The 21,296-nt window shown below is 34.9% G+C and overlaps 1 protein-coding gene across 4 annotated transcripts in view; it reads right to left on the bottom strand.

Annotated features, from left to right (window-relative positions):
* SPAST (spastin) overlaps positions 1–21,296 on the bottom strand; it is a 65,550-nt gene that overhangs the window by 4,835 nt on the left and 39,419 nt on the right. For all 4 annotated transcript variants that reach the window (XM_081264917.1, XM_081264915.1, XM_081264916.1 and 1 more), the window contains 9 exons: positions 18,692–18,766; positions 17,947–18,018; positions 14,456–14,531; positions 14,127–14,218; positions 13,533–13,612; positions 10,789–10,831; positions 8,535–8,614; positions 5,106–5,176; positions 3,224–3,264 (listed from right to left, as the gene is read on the bottom strand). In XM_081264917.1, the coding sequence (XP_081121043.1) occupies positions 3,224–3,264; positions 5,106–5,176; positions 8,535–8,614; positions 10,789–10,831; positions 13,533–13,612; positions 14,127–14,218; positions 14,456–14,531; positions 17,947–18,018; positions 18,692–18,766 (630 nt within the window). The remainder of the gene's footprint in view (positions 1–3,223; positions 3,265–5,105; positions 5,177–8,534; positions 8,615–10,788; positions 10,832–13,532; positions 13,613–14,126; positions 14,219–14,455; positions 14,532–17,946; positions 18,019–18,691; positions 18,767–21,296) is intronic.

Here is a 21,296-nt window from a genome sequence, read left to right on the forward strand (position 1 = left end):
CAAAAAGTACCACTGATGTTACTTCTCATAATTCATTAATTTTTAGTTTTGCTATTTAATTTTTTGGTAAAATATAACTTTATGACATTTTGAAAATGGCAAATATGATTATCTTTTTAGATATGTTGTATAGTAATTCCGAAATAGATGCACTCTATTAGAATGAGAGGAACTCATGACAATTTTAAAAAATGTCTTGCTGGTATGGTGGCACACACCTGTAATCCCAGTGACTTGAGAGGCTGGGGCAGGAAAATGCAAGTTCAAAGCCAGCCTCAGGAACTTAGTAAGGCCCTAGGTAAATTCGTGAGACTGTGTCTCAAAATAAAAAATAAAAAAGACTGGGGATGTGGGTCAGTGGATAAGCACCCCTGGGTTCAATCCCCAGTACCAAAAACAAAGTAAGTAAATAAATAAGTCTTGTTACTATTAGTAAGCTAATAACAGTACTGATTGAAAAAAACAAAACAAAACAAAAAATCCAGAATACATTTCAATATCCAGAGACAAATTGTTCTCTAATAAAATGAACCAGAATCCCTATCTTTTCAAAGTTCTAGAAGTGTGGAGAGGGCTCATCCCAATTAAGCCATTTTCACTGGCCAACTGTAACCCTTTGAACAACAATTTTAAAAAAATTGTTTTACAGATATGATGGCTAGCTTCTAAGGATCTGCAAATGACCCTCACCTTTTACATATGCATGTGTGCACTCCTCTCCCCTTGAAGAACCAAATACAGCAAATGTGATGGGATAGCACTGCCAGTATTGGATTATATGGACTATTACCTCCATCCTGTTGCATTCTCTTGCCTTTTTAGCCTTAATGAAGCTAACTGCTTTGTCAGAGAGGCCTAAGTAGCAAGGGACTAAAAGCAGCCTCTGGCTAGGTGCCAGTGAAAACTGAGACTCAGTCCAACAACTCACAAGGAAATGAACCCGGCAAATGACCATCTCAGTGGGTTTGGAAGTAGAGCTTTCTCTAGCCCTGCAGTGACTTAACAACTTGATCACAGCACTATAAAAGATACTGGGTCATCATCTTGGATACAGCCCTGTAAAAATAGCCTGAAGTAGACTTGTCTAAGCTGTGCCTCGACTCTTAATTCTATAAAATTGTGCTAATAGATGTGTATTGTCTTAAACTGCTAAATTTAGGAATGATTTGTTATGTAGCAATAACTACCTCATGCAACAGAATTACCTTGTTTTAGAGTCACGAATCCGTAATAGTTACTTCTAAGAAAGGAAAATAATTATCTTGGTGGGGTGGCACACAGGTATAATCCCAGCTACAGGGGAGGCTGAACCAAGAAGATTGCCAAGTTTGGGGCCAGCCTGGGCAACTTAGCGAGATCTTGTCTCAAAATAAAAAGGAGCTGGGAATATAGTTCATTGTTGCCTAGTATGTGCAAAGACCTGAGTTCTATCCCCAGCACTTGCAAAAATACAAGAAAATAGACTGCAATGTTCTTTACCCCTCAGATAAAACAGTAATTTTATTTAGGTTGACTTTGTTCAGTGAAGAAGAAAATGTTCAAAGTTTGGTTATAGGTATATTCTCAGGATTGGAAAAGAAACACACTTAATGGCTAAAAGAGCCCACTATTAATCTATCATTCTCATGAACTAATCATGCAGATTCCTGAGACAGTCTATTTCCCAAGGAGCCACCTATTTGTTTCCATGAAGTTATTATAAGACATTAACAAAAGTATATTTAAAAAAAGTATATTAAAATATTCCACTCCAAAAGTAGCTTTCCCAATAATCCTCACATCAAGACTGCAAGAAGCAGTCTATAAATTCCCAATCTATTTTTAAAAAGGCAAAATCCAGATCTGCAGCTCAGAGCATTTTGCCTTTTAAATGGGAATTTCTAGATTGAAATTTAAATTTACATGCCAGATGGTGACTATTCCCTTTATTCTGCTGGTTTTTCCAAAGGACAGAGTTCCAAAATCATGCATAAAACGGCTATTTCCTCATCTTCAGTCTAAGGGTCTAGAGTACCTATGCTGATCAATACTAGCGGGAATAATGTGTGATAAAGAAACAGTTCATACACAATCTTTACTTTTTTAGTAGAAAAATAAAACTGTGGAGCTGGGGATGCAGCTGTGCTTAAACATGCGCAATGCCCTAGGTTTGAACTCCAGCCCTGTGGAGGTGGGGGATAAAGAGAGGCTACAAGACAAGTGAGGGCTTTCTGAGTAATGTAGTTGATTAAATTGACAATGTACAAGTTGCCTAATCAGGCAACCTCAATTTTACTTAAGCTTGAAGAAAAAAGACTGCCAAAACGCACTCAAATATACTCATTCTCTATGTTAACACTTCACTGTCCCTTCAAAAGCTGTTGAAACTTGGACAATAAACAAAAAAAATCTCTGGCAGAAGAGTTAGAAACATATTTCAAGCCTGCTATAAATAATTTGCTCATATAACTATAACCATCCTGCATATCTCATGTTATATTTTGCTTGCAAGTGTTTCCAAAGAAATGCTTTAGTGTCTTAACGAGGTAGCCTTCCATATCAAGAAATTACAATAGTAATTTTTTGTTTGGTACCAGGGATTGACCCCAGAAGCATTTAACCAGCCCTTTTCTGCTTTTTATTTTGAATCAAGATCTTAATAAGTTGCTTAGGGCCTTGCTAAGTTGCTGAGGCTGGCTTTTTTAGTTGTGGTGCTGAGGATTGAAGCCCAGTGCCTTACTCGTGCAAAGCGAGCATTCTACCACTGAGCCACAACCCCAGCCCTGCGGCTGGCTTTGAACTTGTGATTCTCCTGCCTTAGCCTCCTGAGCTACTAGGATTACAGGCCTGTGCCACCATACCCAGCATAATAATGACTGTATTGTTTTTTAAAGAAGGATGAAAAGATTGAAAAACTAACAAAATGGAACATTTTAATACAGAGGTTAATTATAATCATAGAGTACTTTTCATAATGTATGGCATCAAGTTTTCTATAATTTTTGTTCAATATTTACATTACATAATTTGATAAAAAATTAATGACTACGTATATTTTTGACCATTACAAAAAAAAACACACACACACACACACCATAATATACTAACTTCACAGGCCCCATATTTTGAAATAAAGCAAAGTTAATTTTTTCTAGTTTCTGATCAAGTAAATTAAAAAACCCTAGACAAATAAAGTAAGACTTATAGAGGAAAATCAAAGAAAAGTAATCATAAAATAGGATACCTCACTGGCAGACATATTCTTCACCTGTTCTGGTTTCAGTTCTGTAAAATGTAATAGTTAGATACTTAAAAAAATAAAAGATTTTTTAAGTTTTAATGGCTTAAGGGCATTGCCAAGTACAATGGTTTAATAATATCTGTTTAATAAATCATTTTATTAAGAGAGACATATTAACATTGAGAGCATATGCAATTTATAAATGCTTAGAAATATTCCCTCTTAGAAGTAAGTAAATAGGAAGGAGGCATTTGATTTCTTGCAAATTGCCTGTGAACAATAGAGTTCATGAATCTGAAAATTAACTTAATTCAACTTGTTTTTCACAAAAAGACATTAGTCTGTTTCCTTAAACCTCAAATTTTTGTCTGCTTTAGAATAACAGCTACAGTGTTCTAAAAAATTTAAATGATTTATACATTAGCTATTATTTCTGAGTCTACTATTTGAACAAGATTTCATACCTTTTGTAGTAAGAAAGTTTGTTTACTCAGTTTCAAAATATACATATGAGGTTATATATATGTGTATACACACACACAAGGTTATATTTATTATTTTTAAAATAGCCTCTCTTAATCAGTATTATTCCAATTCTCTGGGAAAGATGTGCTATAAGTAATTTTTAACAAATACTATAGTTTCCCTTTATGCATGGGGGATGCATTCCATGAGCTCCATAAATGCCTTAAATCTTGGATTATATCAAACTCTATATATGCTTTTTCTTATACATAAATATCTGTGATAAAGTTTCAATTATAAATTAGACACAATAAAAGCTTAACTTTTAATAATAATAATCAAAAAGAACAATTATTATGACAGTATAGTGTAATAAGTTCTATGCATGTGGTCACTCTCTGTCTCAAAATATCTTATTGTGCTCTGTAGAGTTTTCAAACCACAGGTGATTGTGGGTAACTGAAACCAAAGAGAGTGAAACTACAGATATGGGGAACTATTGTAAAGCAAAACATTTTGACTGAAGATAACATCTTTTTCCTTCAGTTTTACTTTCTTAAAAGAAAAAGACTAGAGATATATCTAGTTCTCTGAAAGTTTCATGTTCTTTGTGCTGTTTATCACCATAGCCAATGTGAGTGCATAACTGAGTACATCATCCACTCAGTGCCTAGCTGGCTGTGGAAAAGCAGCTGAGAACATCTACTTTCAAGTGTATCACAGTGAGTTTAACCTAAACTATAAAGAAATCAGTTGTGGTATTCAGAAACAACAAATTACTTACTTGAATCAAAACAGAATGATATATTACGTAAAAATTCAGACACATTAATTTCAAATGATATTAGATTACTAAAATGAAAAAAGAAAACAGACAAGAACGTTTTTCCCCTTTATTATTACTTTTTACTTGCTTAAAAAAGTTTTCTTGGGCTGGGGGTGTAGCTCAGTGGCAGGACATTTGCCTAGCATGCACAAGGCCCAGGATATCCTCTGCAGGGCAAAATAAAGAGTTTTCTTTTCCTTTGAGTTCCTCACTTCCTACAAATTATCAAGAAGTAAAACTTCGTATCTAAAACAGGGGTAATAGTCTACTGACTCATGGACTATTTTCATATATTAGCTGTGAGCTAAGAAGGATTTTACATTTTTAAAAGGTTGTTGTAAGAGAAAAGACAATTATGATGACTATGCAACAGAGACCAGATGTAGTCCACAAAACCTGAAATATTTACTATAAAGTTTTTTCTGAAAAACTCTGTTGATCTCTAGTCTAAAAACTATCTGGTATGAAGTTTTCCACTGAGACAGCTTTATTGCTTTCACACTGATAATAAAAAGGATCTCTGGGTAGAGATTTTTTAAATCTCTAAAATGGAATAGTAAATAGTTCAAATGTTTCAAGCTCCTGTACACATACCTCGGATAGGACCCAATGCTGCATCTTTTGCCAGAGCTGTTAGATCACTTCCTGAGTATCCATCAGTCATTCTGAAAAAAATGAAAGGAAGAAAGAGTAAACCATTTTCATTTCTGCAGATTAAAAATCTTTATGTAATAAGAGGATATAAATGATTCTGCCCTTTTCAGCAAGCTGACAGGTGATTTGATTTTAAGGGAAGAAAAAGGCCCATCTGATAAATAAAAAACAATTTACCACTGGTTCCTTATAATACTTCTAATATGCAACATTAAAACCATTCCTTTAGATTAAGGCATACTCTCCAGGAGGCCCAGTGGAAAACTTCATACACATCACCTGGAAAGGTAAAAACCACTGGTGGCCAAATGACACATAACCACAATTATTTTTCTGTAAGTTAATTAGTCTTATTTATCTCCATGTGTATCATGTGTATCAAGCTTTTTGCCATTGTCTTTTTCTTTTCCTACATTTAATGAAACCTCCATTTCCTACATTTCATTAAATGTAGAAAAAGACAATGGCAGAAAGAGGCACATCTGAAAAGGATGCCACAATACAGTAAGGGGCAACCAAGAGATTGTTGAAGGGAATTAAAACTAGGGAATTAAGAAACAAAGGCAAAGAGGAAAATAAAATAGGAGAAAAATATTTACTCATCAGGTACTATGTTAAAACAATTAACAGATGTAACATTATTAGTAGAATTCTTCATTGAAATGACAAAGGAGGACCTCTATATTCTCAAGTATTTAATTTATTCTCTTCTCATAGATATCTGGGAACTCAGAGCTCTTACAAAAATTACTCACTATTCACGTATTTGTTAAAATTTTAAAATTACTTCATGATATTTTTCAGGGACAAAAGTTAATGAGTGAATTTCCTATCTCCAGTTTCTACTTAAGTCCACTGTAAAACAAACAAAAAGGTTAAGATATAACTTAATGTAATCAGGCTCTTGTGACCCCTCTCCTCAACTGGGCCCAACCTCAGACTTGCTATACAAATCCACCTGAGCAAGAAACTTGCTAAGTGAATTCTGAAAATATACGTCACCCTTGGTATCTGACTACCGTTGATACTTAATCATCCTGGCCTGCCTATACTTAATCATCCTGGCCTGCCTTCAGCAAGAATCCCTTTTACTCATGATGTTTCCTGTTAGTAATTTTTCATCTACTGACCTCCATACCTTGCTTCTTGGCCTTTGTTGGTCACAGTAAATTATAGAAAATAGTTCTTTAGGCATGAGGCTGTAGCTCAGTGGCAGGACACTTGCCTAGCATGTGTGAGGCACTGGGTTCAATCCTTAGCACCACATAAAAAATAAACAAATAAAATAAAGGTGTTCTATCCATCTACAACTACAAAAAAAAAAAAAAATTTGGAAAAAAACTTTTAAAAATAGTTCTTTAGCACTAGCATTATTCAGACTTAACCAGCAAAGGAATTTTTATACATGGATGGATGTTCAGGCAGTAATATAATTTTTTAAAACTATTTTTTCCTTTATCATTTTGGTGCTGGGGATTGAACCCAGGGTCTTGTGCATGTGAGACAAGCACTATACCAACTGAGCTATACCCCAGCCCTAAAAACTTTTTTTAAAACTTTATTTTTGGGGCTGGGGATGTGGCTCAAGCGGTAACGGTCTCACCTGGCATGCACGGGGCGCTGGGTTCAATCCTCAGCACCACATTAAAAAAAAAAAATGTTGTGTCCGCCAAAAACTGAAAAATAAATATTAAAAAAAATTTCTCTCTCCTCTCTCTTAAAAACAAAACAACAACAAAAAAAAACCCTTTATTTTACTTGTCTACTTTTTTTATGTGGTGCTTAGGATCAAACCCAGGGTGTCACAAATGTTAGGCAAGCACTTTGCTACTGAGCTACAACCCAAGCCCCAGTAATATAATTTGACTCAAAATTTATGATATTAACTTGAGTTTAACATTTAACTTTTTTTTTTAATCTTTTTTTTTTTTTTGGTGGGGTTCTTTTTTTTTTTGTCGTTTTTGGAACTGGGGTCGAACCCAGGGCTTTGCGAATGCAAGGCAGACACTTTGCCACTGAGCTACATCCCAGCCCGTAACATTTAACTTTAACATTTGAACTCTTTGCTATCTAAAAACATTCCCATTAGAATTATAAATCCTGATTAATTTTAAAGGAGATTATATTTAAAAAGTTGAGCTGGAACCATATTCCTTTAATATGATTAGTAAATTATCTAAATATTAATAATGTTAATCCCTTTCTAAATAAAAGTCTTCCTTACCATCTTAAAAAATTTTTTAAGATGTATAAGTTTTAAAAACTATTCTACATAATTCAAAAGAACAGTTTATAGTTTATGTTGGTCTGAGTAGTTACAAAATGTTTGAAATTTTTAAATTACTTTAGTACCATTCGTAAGTTTTATTTATAAAAAAAATAAATAACACCATCATTACGTATTTAGGCCAAGTCCAGTAAAACATAGACACAGGGGCTGGGGCTACAGCTCAGTGGTTGAGTACTTGCCTAGCATGTGTGAGGCGCTGCGATCAATCCGCAGCACCACATGAAAATAAATAAAAAAATGAAAGAAAGAATTGAAATGAAAAATAAAGAAATGAAATGAAAAAAAGAAAAAGATGTTGAGTCCATCTACAACTAATATTAATATATATATGTATGTATATATATATATAATTACACACACACATACACGTATATGAAATCTAGATACCACATATAGAGGAAGAAAAGCTAAGATAATAAGGAGATATAGGATGAGAAGTTTTTCTGATAAATGAATTACTTGTTTTATATTTTAGCTTATATATAGAAAGAGAATTTCTCTTTTTTTAACTTTTTTTTACATTTTATTTTTGAGTTGTAGTTGGACACAATATCTTTATTTTTATGTGGTGCTAAAGATCGAACCCAGGGCCTCGCACTTGCTAGGCAAGTGCGCTGCCACTGAGCCACAACCAACCCCCTAGAATTTCTTTTTTTTTTTTTTTCCTCTTTTGGTACTGGGGATTGAGCCCAGAGGTGCTTTACCACTGAGCCACATCCCTAGCCCTTTTTTATGTTTTATTTATAGACAGGATCTTGCTAAGTTGCTGAGGGTCTCACTAAGTTGCTGAGGCTGGCTTTGAACTCATGAGCCTTTTGCCTCAGCCTCCCAAGCTGCTGGGATCACAGGCATGCACCACTGTGGCCTGCCAGAAAGAGAATTCTTAACCTCAAAAATTAAAAAAAAATAGGCGTTGGAGTTGTAGCTCAGTGGTAGAGCATTTGCCTAGTGTGTATGAGGCACTTAAAACATCACATAAAAATAAATAAAACAAAGGTTAAAAAAATTAAAATAACAATGAAAACAGTAAACTTTACTTAAAAAAATTTAAATAAGATAAACCAAATCAAATTACTCACCTAGCAAGTTGTGCTAGTTCTTTTTGCATCAGTGGGCTTCCTTGTTTACATAACAGATTCTTAAGTAAAAGTAGTCTGGTCTGAAATGAAATTATAAAGAATGATCACTATAGTCAAAATTAATAATTCTTACTCAATAAGCTAAGAATTAACAATATAATGTCCAGGAATCAGATTCAAATCCTGTCACATTGAAACCTTATTCTTATCAGTTAAACATAGTTAAAATTAAGTTTTTTTGTTTCATTTATTTTTTTGGTACCAGGGATTGAATTCAGGGGCACTCAAGAACTGAGCCACATCCTCACAGCCCCATTTTGTATTTCATTTAGTGACAGGGTCTCACTGAGTTGCTAGGCCTTGTCATTGCAGAGGCTGGCTTTGAACTTGCAATCTTCCTGTGTGCCAAGGCACCTGGCTGGAATTTAAAACTATTTTTAAAGGAGCAAAAAGAAAGACCAGTAGAACAGAGGAAGAAACTGAAGATGGAAGGAAAGGGGGGCAGGGATGGGGACAGAAATAAAATTCCCTGCATTATGATTTTGTCAAAATGAATATAACTACTACATATAATCACAGTGCTCTAATAAACAAAATACAATGTGATTTTTTTTTTTTTTTTTTTTTTTTTTTTGGTACCAGGGATTAAATTCAGGGGCATTTAACCACTGAGTTGCTTACAGCCTTGCTTTTGCTGAGGCTGTCTTTGAACTCAAGATCCTCCTGCCTCAGCCTCCTAAAATGCTAGGATTACAGGTGTGAGCCATTGCACTGGCCACATTGTTTATTTTTAATTTTTTTTTAGCTGTAGATGGACACAATATCTTTATTTTTATTTATTTATTTTTATGTGGTGCTCAGGATTGAACCCAGTGCCTCATGGATGCAAGGCAAGTGCTCTACCACTGAGCTACAACCCCAGTCCCCACAATGTGTTATTTAAAGAAAAGGTACCTATCTTTTGAGACAATTCAAATAAAGCACTAAGAATGACAAGTATCTGAGCTATACAACTGTAATTTATTTATTTATTTATTTATTTGAGAGAGAGAGAGAGAGAGAAAGAAATTTTAATATTTATTTTTTAGTTTTCGGCAGACGCAACATCTTTGTATGTGGTGCTGAGGATGGAACCCAGGCCGCACGCATGCCAGGTGAGCGCGCTACCACTTGAGCCACATCCCCAGCCCTACAACCATAATTTAAAAAAAGAATTTTTTTTAGTTGTAGATGGACACAACACCTTTATTTTGTTTATTTACTTTTATGTGGTGCTGAGGATCAAACCCATTGCAACACACATGCTAGGCAAGCATTCTACCGCTGAGCTACAAACCCAGCCCCATGGCCATAATTTTTTAAAAACGGTTTTATGTAAGTATGATTTATATACCATAAATTTTAATATAATCAATGACATAAGAAATTTACAGGGTTGTGCAATCATCACAATAACACAGTCCAGAACATTTCTATTACTCTAAAAAGTTCACTCATGGCTGTTTGTAATTAATCCCCATTCCTATCTATCCCTTGTCCTAGTAAATCACTGATTTGCTTTTATGTTTCTAGAAATTTTACTTTTCTGGATGTGTCATATAAATGGAATCATATATTATGAAATTGTTCGCACGTGGTTTCTTTCATTTAACATAATGTTTTTGAGTTTCATTCACATTATTGTATGTAGCATATATGGCTAATTCCCTTTATTGTTAGTGTGTATACACTACATTTGCTTATCCATTTAACAACTGATGAGCAGTTTTTGACTATTATTAACATGGCAAAGCTGCTATAATAATTCCTGTTCACATTTCTTTGTGTGAATGTTTCCACTTCTCTTGGGTATTTTTTTGGGGGGGGAGGGGGCAGTACTGGAGATCAAACCCAGGCATACTAGGTAAGTGGTAGAGTTCTTGCCTAGCACGCACAAGGTGCTGGGTTCGATCCTCAACACCACAATAAAAATAAATAAATAAAATAAAGGTATTGTGTCCAACTACAACTAAAAATAAATAAATAAACAAAAAATAAAGAAAAAGGTAGGTAGATGGAAGGAAGGAAGGAAGGAAGGAAGGAAGGAAGGAAGGAAGGAAGGAAGGAAGGACAAAGGAACAGGAAAAGTAATGGGAAAGGAAACTGAATTAACTACCAAACTGTTAGAAAGTAGCTATACCATGGACTGGAAAACTCAATATTATCAAGATGGTAGTTTTTGTTTATACTAATAAAAAGAAGTTCGGATACATACCTCTTCATTTGGTAAAGACACATATACCCGTTTGATGAAACGCCTAAAAAAACAAAACAAAAAATAATTCAAGTATTTTGAATTTAAAGGTAACTCAGTTCAGGAAAAAAATGACAGGAAAAGGCTTTAATAGTGAAAGTAACTGAACACATAATAGTAGTTATCAACATAAAAAAATATTTTTAGTTATTTTTTTTAAAAAACCACACCACTCTGGTTAGCCAGGCTCAATGGCACATGCCTTATAATCCCAGCAACCTGGGAGGCTGAAAGATGAGAATTGGCCTTGGCAACTCAGAAAGATCCTGACTCAAAAATAAAAAGGGATGGGAATAAAAATAAAAAGGGTAGACTGCCTCTGGGTTCAATCCCTAAAAAATTCTCTGGTTAATGTTTAAAAATCTTTAATCAATAAATGGCTAAGGGGCTGGAGCGGTGGCTCAGTGGTAGAGCACTCGCCTAGTACGTGCGAGGCGCTGGATTCGATCCTCAGCACCACATAAAAATAAACAAATAAAAGTATTGTGTCCAACTACAACTAAAAAAAAATTTTTAAAAATAAACGGCTAAGTCAGCCATTCATTTAGATGTATGTTTTTAATAGTAATAATGTACAATAATAATAACATACAATAGCTGTGAGTGGTGGCACACGCCTGTAATCCCAGTGGCAAGGAAGCTGAGGCAGGAGGATTTCAAGTTCACAACAGTGAGGTACTTAGTAACTCAGTGAGACTCTGTTTCTAAATAAAATACAAAATGCAACTGGGGATGTGGCTCAGTGGTCGAGTGCCCCCGAGTTCAAGCCCAGGTACCAAAACAAACACACACACAAAAAAAAAAGATTATAGGAAGAAGAATGGAAACTTCATCATCATCATTCTAGGTTAACAGTTATAGAATTAAAAGATATGAAGTGCTACTGTAGTGGTAAAAATTACACTAACAAAGGAAGATACAGAGGATCTACTATTGCAGATAATGGACATAACTGTCCAAATATCAAGTTTTTTTTTTTAATATTTATTTTTTAGGTGTAGATGGATACAACACACTGCCTTTATTATTTTTTTTATGTGGTGCTGAGAGTCAAACCCAGGTCCCGCCCGTGCTAGGCAAGCCCTCTACTGCTGAGCCACAATCCCAGCCCCAAACATCAAGTTTTCAATGAAATCAGAGACATCATACCGTGAAGGGAATAAAACCACTCCCTATTATTTAAGTAAGCATGTTTGGTCTACCTCTGCAGACCATGAGAACTGATAACACAAGAATGTAAGGAAAGACTGTACAAAGAAATTGAAAGACACATTACCTTTGTAAGAAGGCACTAACCACTTTGGCTGGATGACAAGCTGTTTTGTTGTCATCAATATTATTCAGTGGAAGAAGAATAAATCAACTCTATCTCTTATTTATACACACATACCCTTCATCAGCAGGTAGGGCTTCACTATGACTGCCTGTTAGCTCAGAGTATACATGGGACAGCTCAAGATAACTCTTACTTCTCTAGCCCTCACCCAACAATATCCTTAGAAAAGTAGGTTTTCTAAGAAAACTCCTCTTATCCAAAGAAAAATAATAAGCAAAATGGAAAAGTCACAGGGTTCACTTAAAAAAGAAGAGGAGAAATCCTACAATAAACAAAGTAGATAAAATGAAGAACATGCATAAGATTCTGTCACACAGCAAATTAAAATTATGACCAAATATCTTTTCATAGAATGAAATAATTTAATGAAAAAAAGTTGTTTTTTTTTTTTTTTTTAACAAGAGTTTAAGGAAATGGATACAAAGGCTCAAAGAAATAAGAAAAAACAAGATGCAAAATAGGGTAGATCAGGAATGCAAAGAAAAAAGAAATCACCACAGAACAGGTTATAACAAGTTATAAAAGTAGTAGCAGGAAGGAGAATAAATACTAACTCAGTAAGAAATAAAGGCAACAGACTTGGGAAAACAGAACAGAACAAAACAAAAAAGTTTAAAAGGAACAAAAAAAAATTACAGATACAGGGACAAAGAGATGCAACACAATACATAATTTACATGCAAAAACAGAAAAAAAAACACCCATAAAAAATTATTAGGAAAAAAAAGTTAAATATAGTATTTAAAATAAATTTCAAAAAAAGGGAAGTTCCAAACTATAAATTTAAAGAAACAATGAATCCCACAAATAATTAACAAAGACCAATTAAACTTAAATGGTTGAGAATTCTATCTAGTAAAAAGAAAAAAAAAATCAAGTTAATCTATAACTGTGAAAGAAATGAATCTATGTAGACTTTTACACTGTGACATCCAATCCTAAAAACAATGGAGCAATGTTATAAATTATTTGGAAAATAAAAAGCAGGTCTAAGAATTTTATGCTGAGTAAAACTGTCTTTCCAGTAGGAGGGGAATAAATTTGTTCAAACATACTAGACAGTTCTTATGAATCCTGCTATAATCATGAAGCCCATCAAAAATCAGTTTTGGAATTTAAAGATAATTTAATGACATCCAAAAGAATTAAGCAATTTGCCTAAAACCATAAAGTGAAGACTAGTTCTCCTCATATTATCCCATACATGACCACAAACTCCTTATTTAATTGATAACAAGAGGCCAGGAGGTAGCATAGGAAGGAAAATAATTTAGTCTTAAAACCAAGAGTAATGAAATAAGAAATATGAGATAAACACATGAGTAAATATATGACATAAACATATGTGTTTCCACATCAATATCTCTACCTGAGAACAGCCTCATCAAGTTCTTGTGGCCTGTTAGTGGCACCCATTACAAGTACTCTGTCATCTCCAGCAGACTGTACCTACAAACCCCAAAAAAAGTTTTTCAGTACTTTTAAATAAAGTAATGAAAAAGAAAAATACATACATATTTCTAATTGGGATAATTTAATAGGAATACACACACAAAAAAACTCTGCCACATTAAAAATATCATAGCTGCCTGGCACAATGGCACATGCCTGTAATCCCAGGGGCTTGGCAGACTAAGGCAGGAGGATTGCAAGCTCAAAGCCAGTCTCGCTAAGCAATTCAGTGAGACCCTGTCTCTAAATAAAATACAAAACAGGGCTCAGTGGTCGAGTACCCCCGAGTTCAGTCCCCAGTATCAAAAAAAAAAAAAAAAAAAAAAAGAAAGAAAAAAAATCATAGCCATGTGTGGTACCCTATAATCCCAGCAGCTCGGGAGGCCAAGGCTCTTAGCAACTTAGCAAGACCCTGTCTCCAAATAAAAAATAAAAGGACTGGGGATGTGGGTCAGTGGTTAAGCACCCCTGGGTTCAAACTCTGTTACCAACAACAATCATATATACTTACACCATCAAATTCTATTAGAAATTCAGTTTTTAGACGTCTACTAGCATCATGCTCCCCTTCTCTTCTTTCACATAAAAGGCTATCAACTTCATCTAGGGGAAATACAAGGAGAATACTTTAATAAAAGGCCAATATATGTGATCATTTACAAATCTAGTTCATACTTAAGTTATTAACATAGTGTGTTCTATTGAATTCAATACGTAGTCTTCAACGTCACCGTTCTTTAAAACTTTTTCCTTCTGAATAATCTTTTCTATCATACCTCTCATATTTGGAAAGGGGAATATCACAAGTATTCAAATAATTTAGTTGGAAAACATTCTCACCTATGAAAATTATAGAAGGCTGAAGTTCTCGAGCCACCGCAAAAAGTGCTCTCACCAATTTCTCACCTTCCCCCACCTAAAACAAAGCATATGTATTGTTAAACAAATAAAATGCAACATTATTCCAGTTCTTTAAATTTCATTATCGACAATCTAGAACTCAGTACTTTAATTTCTCTTCCTCACAACTAAAGATATGGTACAAGGAACTGGGAGTACTAGTGTGTGTAACTGAACTGTACCTTATAATTTTAGAAGAGACTATTTACCTAATTGCTAAGCTCTCCTTCCTACTTAAATACCTTCCTTCCTTATTTATTTATTTCTGTATTGTAATCGAATCCAGGGGTGATTTACCACTGAACTACACCCCCAGCCCTTTTTATTTTTTATTTTGAGAAAAAATCTCACTAAGTTGCCTAGGTTAGCTTCACACTTGTGAGTCTCCTGCCTTAGCCTCCAGCATTCTACTTCTTGATCAGCATAGTGATTCTGAAAGTGTTCACTTTGTGACAATTCACTGAGCTGTATATTTATGGTATAAAAACACTTTCCTACATGTATTCAATAAACAAGGTTAAGTAAAAATTTAACGTATTAAGATACATATGTAACTGGTTTTTGTAGAAAAACATCTAGTTTAATAACATAAATGCCCACAATATTGAGGAAGTTTCTGCAAAAAGTTTTCTCAAGATATATCATAAGAAACAGAAGGTGCACAACAAGAATTGACTCTAAGTCTTGAAATCTGAGATCCTGTCTGAGGTAAAATATTCAGCTTTTCTTATACCCTAAGCATACTGAAAAACTGGTATGAGACCATAAGAAGATAACTAAGATAAGAGAAGAAAAAAAGCAGATATAACACTAAATTCCTTTATGTATAAAAGGCTGTTTCACAAAAGAAAAGATTTTTGTTACATCCACTTTATAATTTTAGCGGGGGGGGGGGGGGTACTGGGGATTGAACCCAGAGCCACTTAACCACAAAGCCACATCCTCAGCCCTTTTTAATTGTATTTTTAATTTAATTTTTTTTTTTGTAGTTGTAGATGAACAGCATGCCTTTATTTATTTATGTGGTGCTGAGGATTGAACCCAGTGCCTTACATGTGCAAGGCAAGTGCTCTGCCACTGAGCTACAGCCCCAGCCCCTTTATTGTATTTTATTTAGAGACAGGGTCTCCCTGAGTTGCTTAGGTTCTCACTAAGTTGCTGAGGCTGGCTTTGAACTCATGATCTTCCTGCCTCAGCCTCCTGAGCCACTGGGATTATAGATGTGTGCCACTGCTTTAATCCACTTTACAAAAATTAGAAAATACATATTTCAGTTGGACATAAGAAAAAAATGTATTGGGTATAACCGGCCAAATTATGGTCTAGACATTTCAACCTTCCTAAAAACAACCTTGCCATGGGATAATTATCAGATTAGGGGAAAAGATCATGGACTTTACATTGTTTCACAAATCATGAAGATGAAAGAAAACAGACTTGAAACAAATATGAATAATCAAATGGCAACATCCCAGAGATATCAGAGATATGAGAGAGAGAGAGAGAATTTTTTAATATTTATTTTTTAGTTTTCGGTGGACTCAACATCTTATTTTTATGTGGTGCTGAGGATCAAACAGCGCCCCACGCAGGCCAGGCAAGTGTGATACCGCTTGAGCCACATCCCCAGCCCCTAGAATGTTATAGGTAATGTTTTTTCATCAAAAATTTATATTTAAGTAAATTTGTCAAAACACTTTTCAACCACAAAGATTTTGATGAGGATCAGAGACTAATATGTCACTGGGTACCAAACAGAAAAGGAAGGGAAGGGGAGAGAAAGACAAAGCAGTATAGGCTTTGATACACTATCTACTTCACAGTTTTGCAATACACTGGTTCTATACACCAGAAAAATTATTCTTGCTATGCCCTATAGTTATGACTGCACTTCCCAAAAATGAACGAGCTCTTCTTTGAACATCACTATAGGATCAGTGGACAGTAAATGGATGAAGTATATCTAAAAAGAGCAACAACAAAAAGATTAAAAAAACAGTGAAATGAAAAAGAAATCTAAATCATAGGGTAAAACAATAATGATTTAAAAACATGGAAAATATTGTGTTACATTTTAGTTCAAAATCAGAAAACTAGAAATACTCAGTTTAGGTCATTAGCCCATCTCTTCTCACACCTGGTAATATGAGATTCCCTGAGATAGTCACTTGAAGTTTAAGTGTAAAGTGATGGTATAAGTTATGGGTTGAACTGTGTTCTCCCAAACCATGCTGAAGTCCTATCCTCGGTACCTATAAAAGTTGATACAGGGTCTTTCTAGATGACCAAGTTGGGTTGAGGTCATTAGGAGCAGAACCAAATTCTGAATGACTGTATCTTCATACAAAGTAGAAATTTAAGGGGTTGTGGCTCAGTGGTAGGGCACATGCCTCACGTGCCTGAGGCACTGGGTTCGATCCTCAGATATTGTATCCATCTACAATTTTATGGCTGGGGTTGCAGTTCAGTGGTAGAGTGCTTGCCTTGCATGCATGAGGCCCTGGGTTTGATCCTCAGCACCACACAAAAAAATTAATAAATAAAAAAAAGATATTGTGTCCATCTACAACTAAAAAAAAATAAAAAATAAAAGAAGAAAGTAGAAATTTGAGTACAGAGAAAGAAAATAAAGAAAGGGATGCATCTAGTCAGGCATGGTGGGGCATGCCCATATTCCAAGTGAATCAAGAGGCTGAGGCAAGAGGATTGCAAGTTTGAGGGTAGTCTGGGCAACTTAGCAAGACCCTGTATCAAAATAAAATCTGAAGGGGCTGGGGCTGTGGCTCAGCAGTAGTGCACTTGCCTGGCATGTGTGAGGCCCTGGGTTCAATACTCAGCACCGCACATAAATAAATAAAATAAAGGTCTATTAACAACTAAAATAATTTTTTAAATACATAAAAATAAAAATATAAAATAAAAATGGTTGGGTATATAGCTCAGTGGTAGAGCATCCCTGGATTCAACTGCCAGTACTCTCTCTCTTTCCTGCCAAAAAGTAATGAGTCCACAAGCCAAGAAATGCCAAAGATTGCCAGCAACATACCAGAAGCTAGTAGAAAGGCATGTTAACACAGTCTCCCTCATAGTCCTCAGAATAAAGTACCTCTGCCCACACTTCGATCTTGGACTGCCAGCCTCCTAAATTTAATTCTATAAGGCAATACACTTCTGATGTTTAAGCCAGCCAGTTCATGGTACTTTGTTATGCAGCCCTAGCAAAGTACTATGGTATTTGAAACATGACTCTAATTTTAAAGAACCCTAACATTGCATACCAACTTTCTACCTTGAAGACTACCATTCATCATATATAGACTAAAAGATTTATAGAAAAATATTTTGTAAAATATTATTATCATTTATACTTAACACAGTAACATTTGGACATTAACTTACAAACATGACAATACCAGCAAAAGAACACTCACATATTTTGAAGTTAAACTTGCAGCACTTATATTAAAAAAGGTTGCATTAGATTCTGCAGCTACTGCTTTAGCCTTTAAAAAATCAGAAGAACAAATACATTAATTCAGTATCTTACTTTAAAAACATAGCCACATTTGATCAATTTAAGTGCTAGAACAGATTCTCTAAAAATATAGGGTATGACACAATTTCCAACATATGGCAATAAAAATGCTTCCTTCTCAGCTAAAAGGAAAAACTCTGGAAAGAACTGTGTCTCTTCCCACTCTTCTTTTCTAAGAGGGAATATATAGCATGGTTGTGGTAGTGGGGGATGCTATTCTCTTCTTTGGTGAAAACACAAATAGCTAAGGGAAAAGTTACTGTTTCCCTATTTATCTATTCCATTTAGAAAAGTGATGCAGAAGAAAGAGGTATCCAGATACTGGTAAAAACTATTGGTAAACGAAATGGAAATAAACAATCAAACTAACTAAAACATACTGATTATTTAAGTTGTTTAGACAGTTTAAAAAAAAGGGGTTAGAGAGATACTTAATACACTAAGTTAAGCTATTCTAAAATACCACAAACATTACTGAGGATAAAATAGTTTTCCATTTATTTCTGCTTTGAAAACTAGTTTAAAAATTTAAAGAGAAGATATCATAGCAAAAAGCAATTCATAACAGACTCAGGAATAATAAACTTATATTATCCCTAATATTTCAATAGATTACTCAGTTCTTTTAAAATTTTTCTTACCAGCATTGTCTTCCCATTTCCAGGTGGACCAAAGAGTAGCAATCCTCTGGCAGGAGCTCTAAGCCCTGTGAACAACTTTAAAAATGTGTATTAGTTCACAACTGTGATTCTGAAGACAATTTTTTACAACATCTAAAATGTATCCCAAACAGAAATATCTAAGGCTTTAAAGGGACACAAAATCAGTAAGTTAGTATAATTTAAAACAGAAATAAATAAATAAATAAATAAATAAATAAATAAATAAATAAATAAATAAATAAATAAATAAATAAATAAAACCAAATTATCAGGGGCTGGGACTGTGGCTCAGCAATAGTGCACTTGCCTGGCAAGTGTGAGGCACTGGGTTCAATTCTCAGCACTGCATATAAATGAATGTAATAAAAGTCTATCAACAACTAGGAAAAAAAAAAAAAAAGTCAGCAGTGACCAAAATAAAAACAGCCTGGTTAAATAAGAAACTGATCATGGCATGTCTCTTTACTTAGAAATTCCACCAAATAATAAATAAATAAATAATAAGTCAGTCATAAGTCTTCCAAACAGAAACAGGAAAGAGAGCTGGGGGTGTGGCTCAGTAGTAAACCATGTACCTAGTATGTTTGGGAATTTGGGTTCAATTCCTACTCTGTGGGAAAAAAGAAGAAAAGAAAGACATGGTGATGTACACCTAAAACCACAGCTACTCTGGAGACTGAGGCAGGAAGATTGCAAGTTCAAGGATAACCTCAGCAATTGAGTGAGAAAGACTGTCTCAAAATTAAAAGGGGAGGTGGGCTGGGAATGTAGCTCAATGGTACAGTGTTCCAAGGAATGACGGAAGGAAATAAATAAATAAAATTAAAAGATAGGAGACAACAAATTTTTGCAAGACTGAGAACTGATAAAGTGTGGTATATTATTTAGCAGAGATTAAGGAGCTAAAACCTAAATACTGGTGTATGAAAGAACACCTAGAAACAAGAAATAAGCTGAAGTGAACACAAAACCCTAACACTCAGCAATTGGAGGCATCAGACCACAGAAAGCAGGAGGAAGGAAGATAGATGGCCAAAACCAGAAGACCTAAGTCAAAATTAGTAAGAGGAGCAATTGAACCCATGTTCCTGCTTTCTACCAAGGGTAGTTAGGCAAGTACCAACAACAATCAAAGGAAGGAGGAGTTTTAAATTAAATCAAGTATCTCCAACCAGGGTGTATAATATAATCCCAGTGATGTGGGAGGCTGAGACAGGAGGATTGCAAGTCAGAGGCCAGCAACCTGGCAAGATCATCAGCAACTTAGCAAGACCCTGTCTCAAAATAATAGATCAAAAGGACTGGAGATGTGGCTCAGTGGTAAAGCACCCATCGGTTCAATCTCCAGTCAAAAAAAAAAAAAAAAATCAATCATCTCCAGACTAGGGACGGCAGGAGTCAAGGGCAAAACATTACACTGAGAACACTTCATACTGAGAGTGTATGAAATGTTGGCATCCACGGATTCAACCAACTGTGAATTTAAAATATTTATTTTTTAGGTACCGGGAATTGAACCCAGGGTCCTTAACCACTGAGCAATCCCCAGTCCTTTAAAAAAAAATTTTTTTACTTTTTAGTTGTAGTTGGACACAATACCTTTTTTTTTTTTTTTTAATGTGGTGCTGAGGATCGAACCCAGGGCCTCATGCTTGCTAGGCCAGCGTGCTACCACTGAGCCACAACGCCAGCCCCCCAGCCCTTTTTGATATTTTATTTAGAGACAGGATCTTGACGAGTTGTTTAGGGTCCCGCTAAGTTGCTGAGGCTGATTTTGAACTCACGATCCTCCTGCCTCAGCTTCCCTAACCACTGAGATTACAGGCATGCTCCACTTTGCCCTGCTTAAGTTTTTTTTTTTAAACCTGGATCTGTACGGAGCATGTACAGATGTTTTCATCATCATTATTCCCTAAGCAATGAAGTATAATATTAATTGCATAACATATACATTATATTAGGTATTACAAGTAATCTAGACATGATTTAAAACATACAGGAGGACATGTGTATGTTAGGTACAAATTTTATACAAGGGACTTGAATATCCATAGATTTTGGTATCTGGAACGAATCACCCACAAAGGCAGATGACTGTACTTTTAAGTTAAATCATAAGAAATGACTGAAATTCAGTTTTTTAAAAAATAGTTTTTCAGTAGTTTTAGGTTAGTAGAAAATACAAGGTTCTCACATAACACTCCCTTATTCCCCATTTCTCCTACATTAAGTTCTTGTGTTAGTGTGGTATATTTGTTACAACTAATGAAACAACTGTGATACATTATTATTAACTAAAGACTACAGTTTACATTAGGGTTCACTTTTTTATTTTTTGGTAATGGGGATTGAACTCGGGCACTCAACCACTTTGAGTCACATCCCCAGCCCTATTTTGTATTTCATTTAGAGACAGGGTTTCACTGAGTTGCTTAGCACCTCACCTTTGCTGAGGCTGGCTTTGAACTCTTGATCCTCCTGCCTCAGCCTCCTGAGACCTGGGATTATAGGTGTGCACCACCATACCTGGCCAAGGGTTCACTCTTAATGTGGTACATTCTGTTTTTTGGTTTTTTTTTTTTTT

The sequence above is a fragment of the Spermophilus citellus genome (genome assembly GCF_964194105.1).
Source record: "Spermophilus citellus genome assembly, chromosome: 13".
Classification (NCBI taxonomy): domain Eukaryota; kingdom Metazoa; phylum Chordata; class Mammalia; order Rodentia; family Sciuridae; genus Spermophilus; species Spermophilus citellus.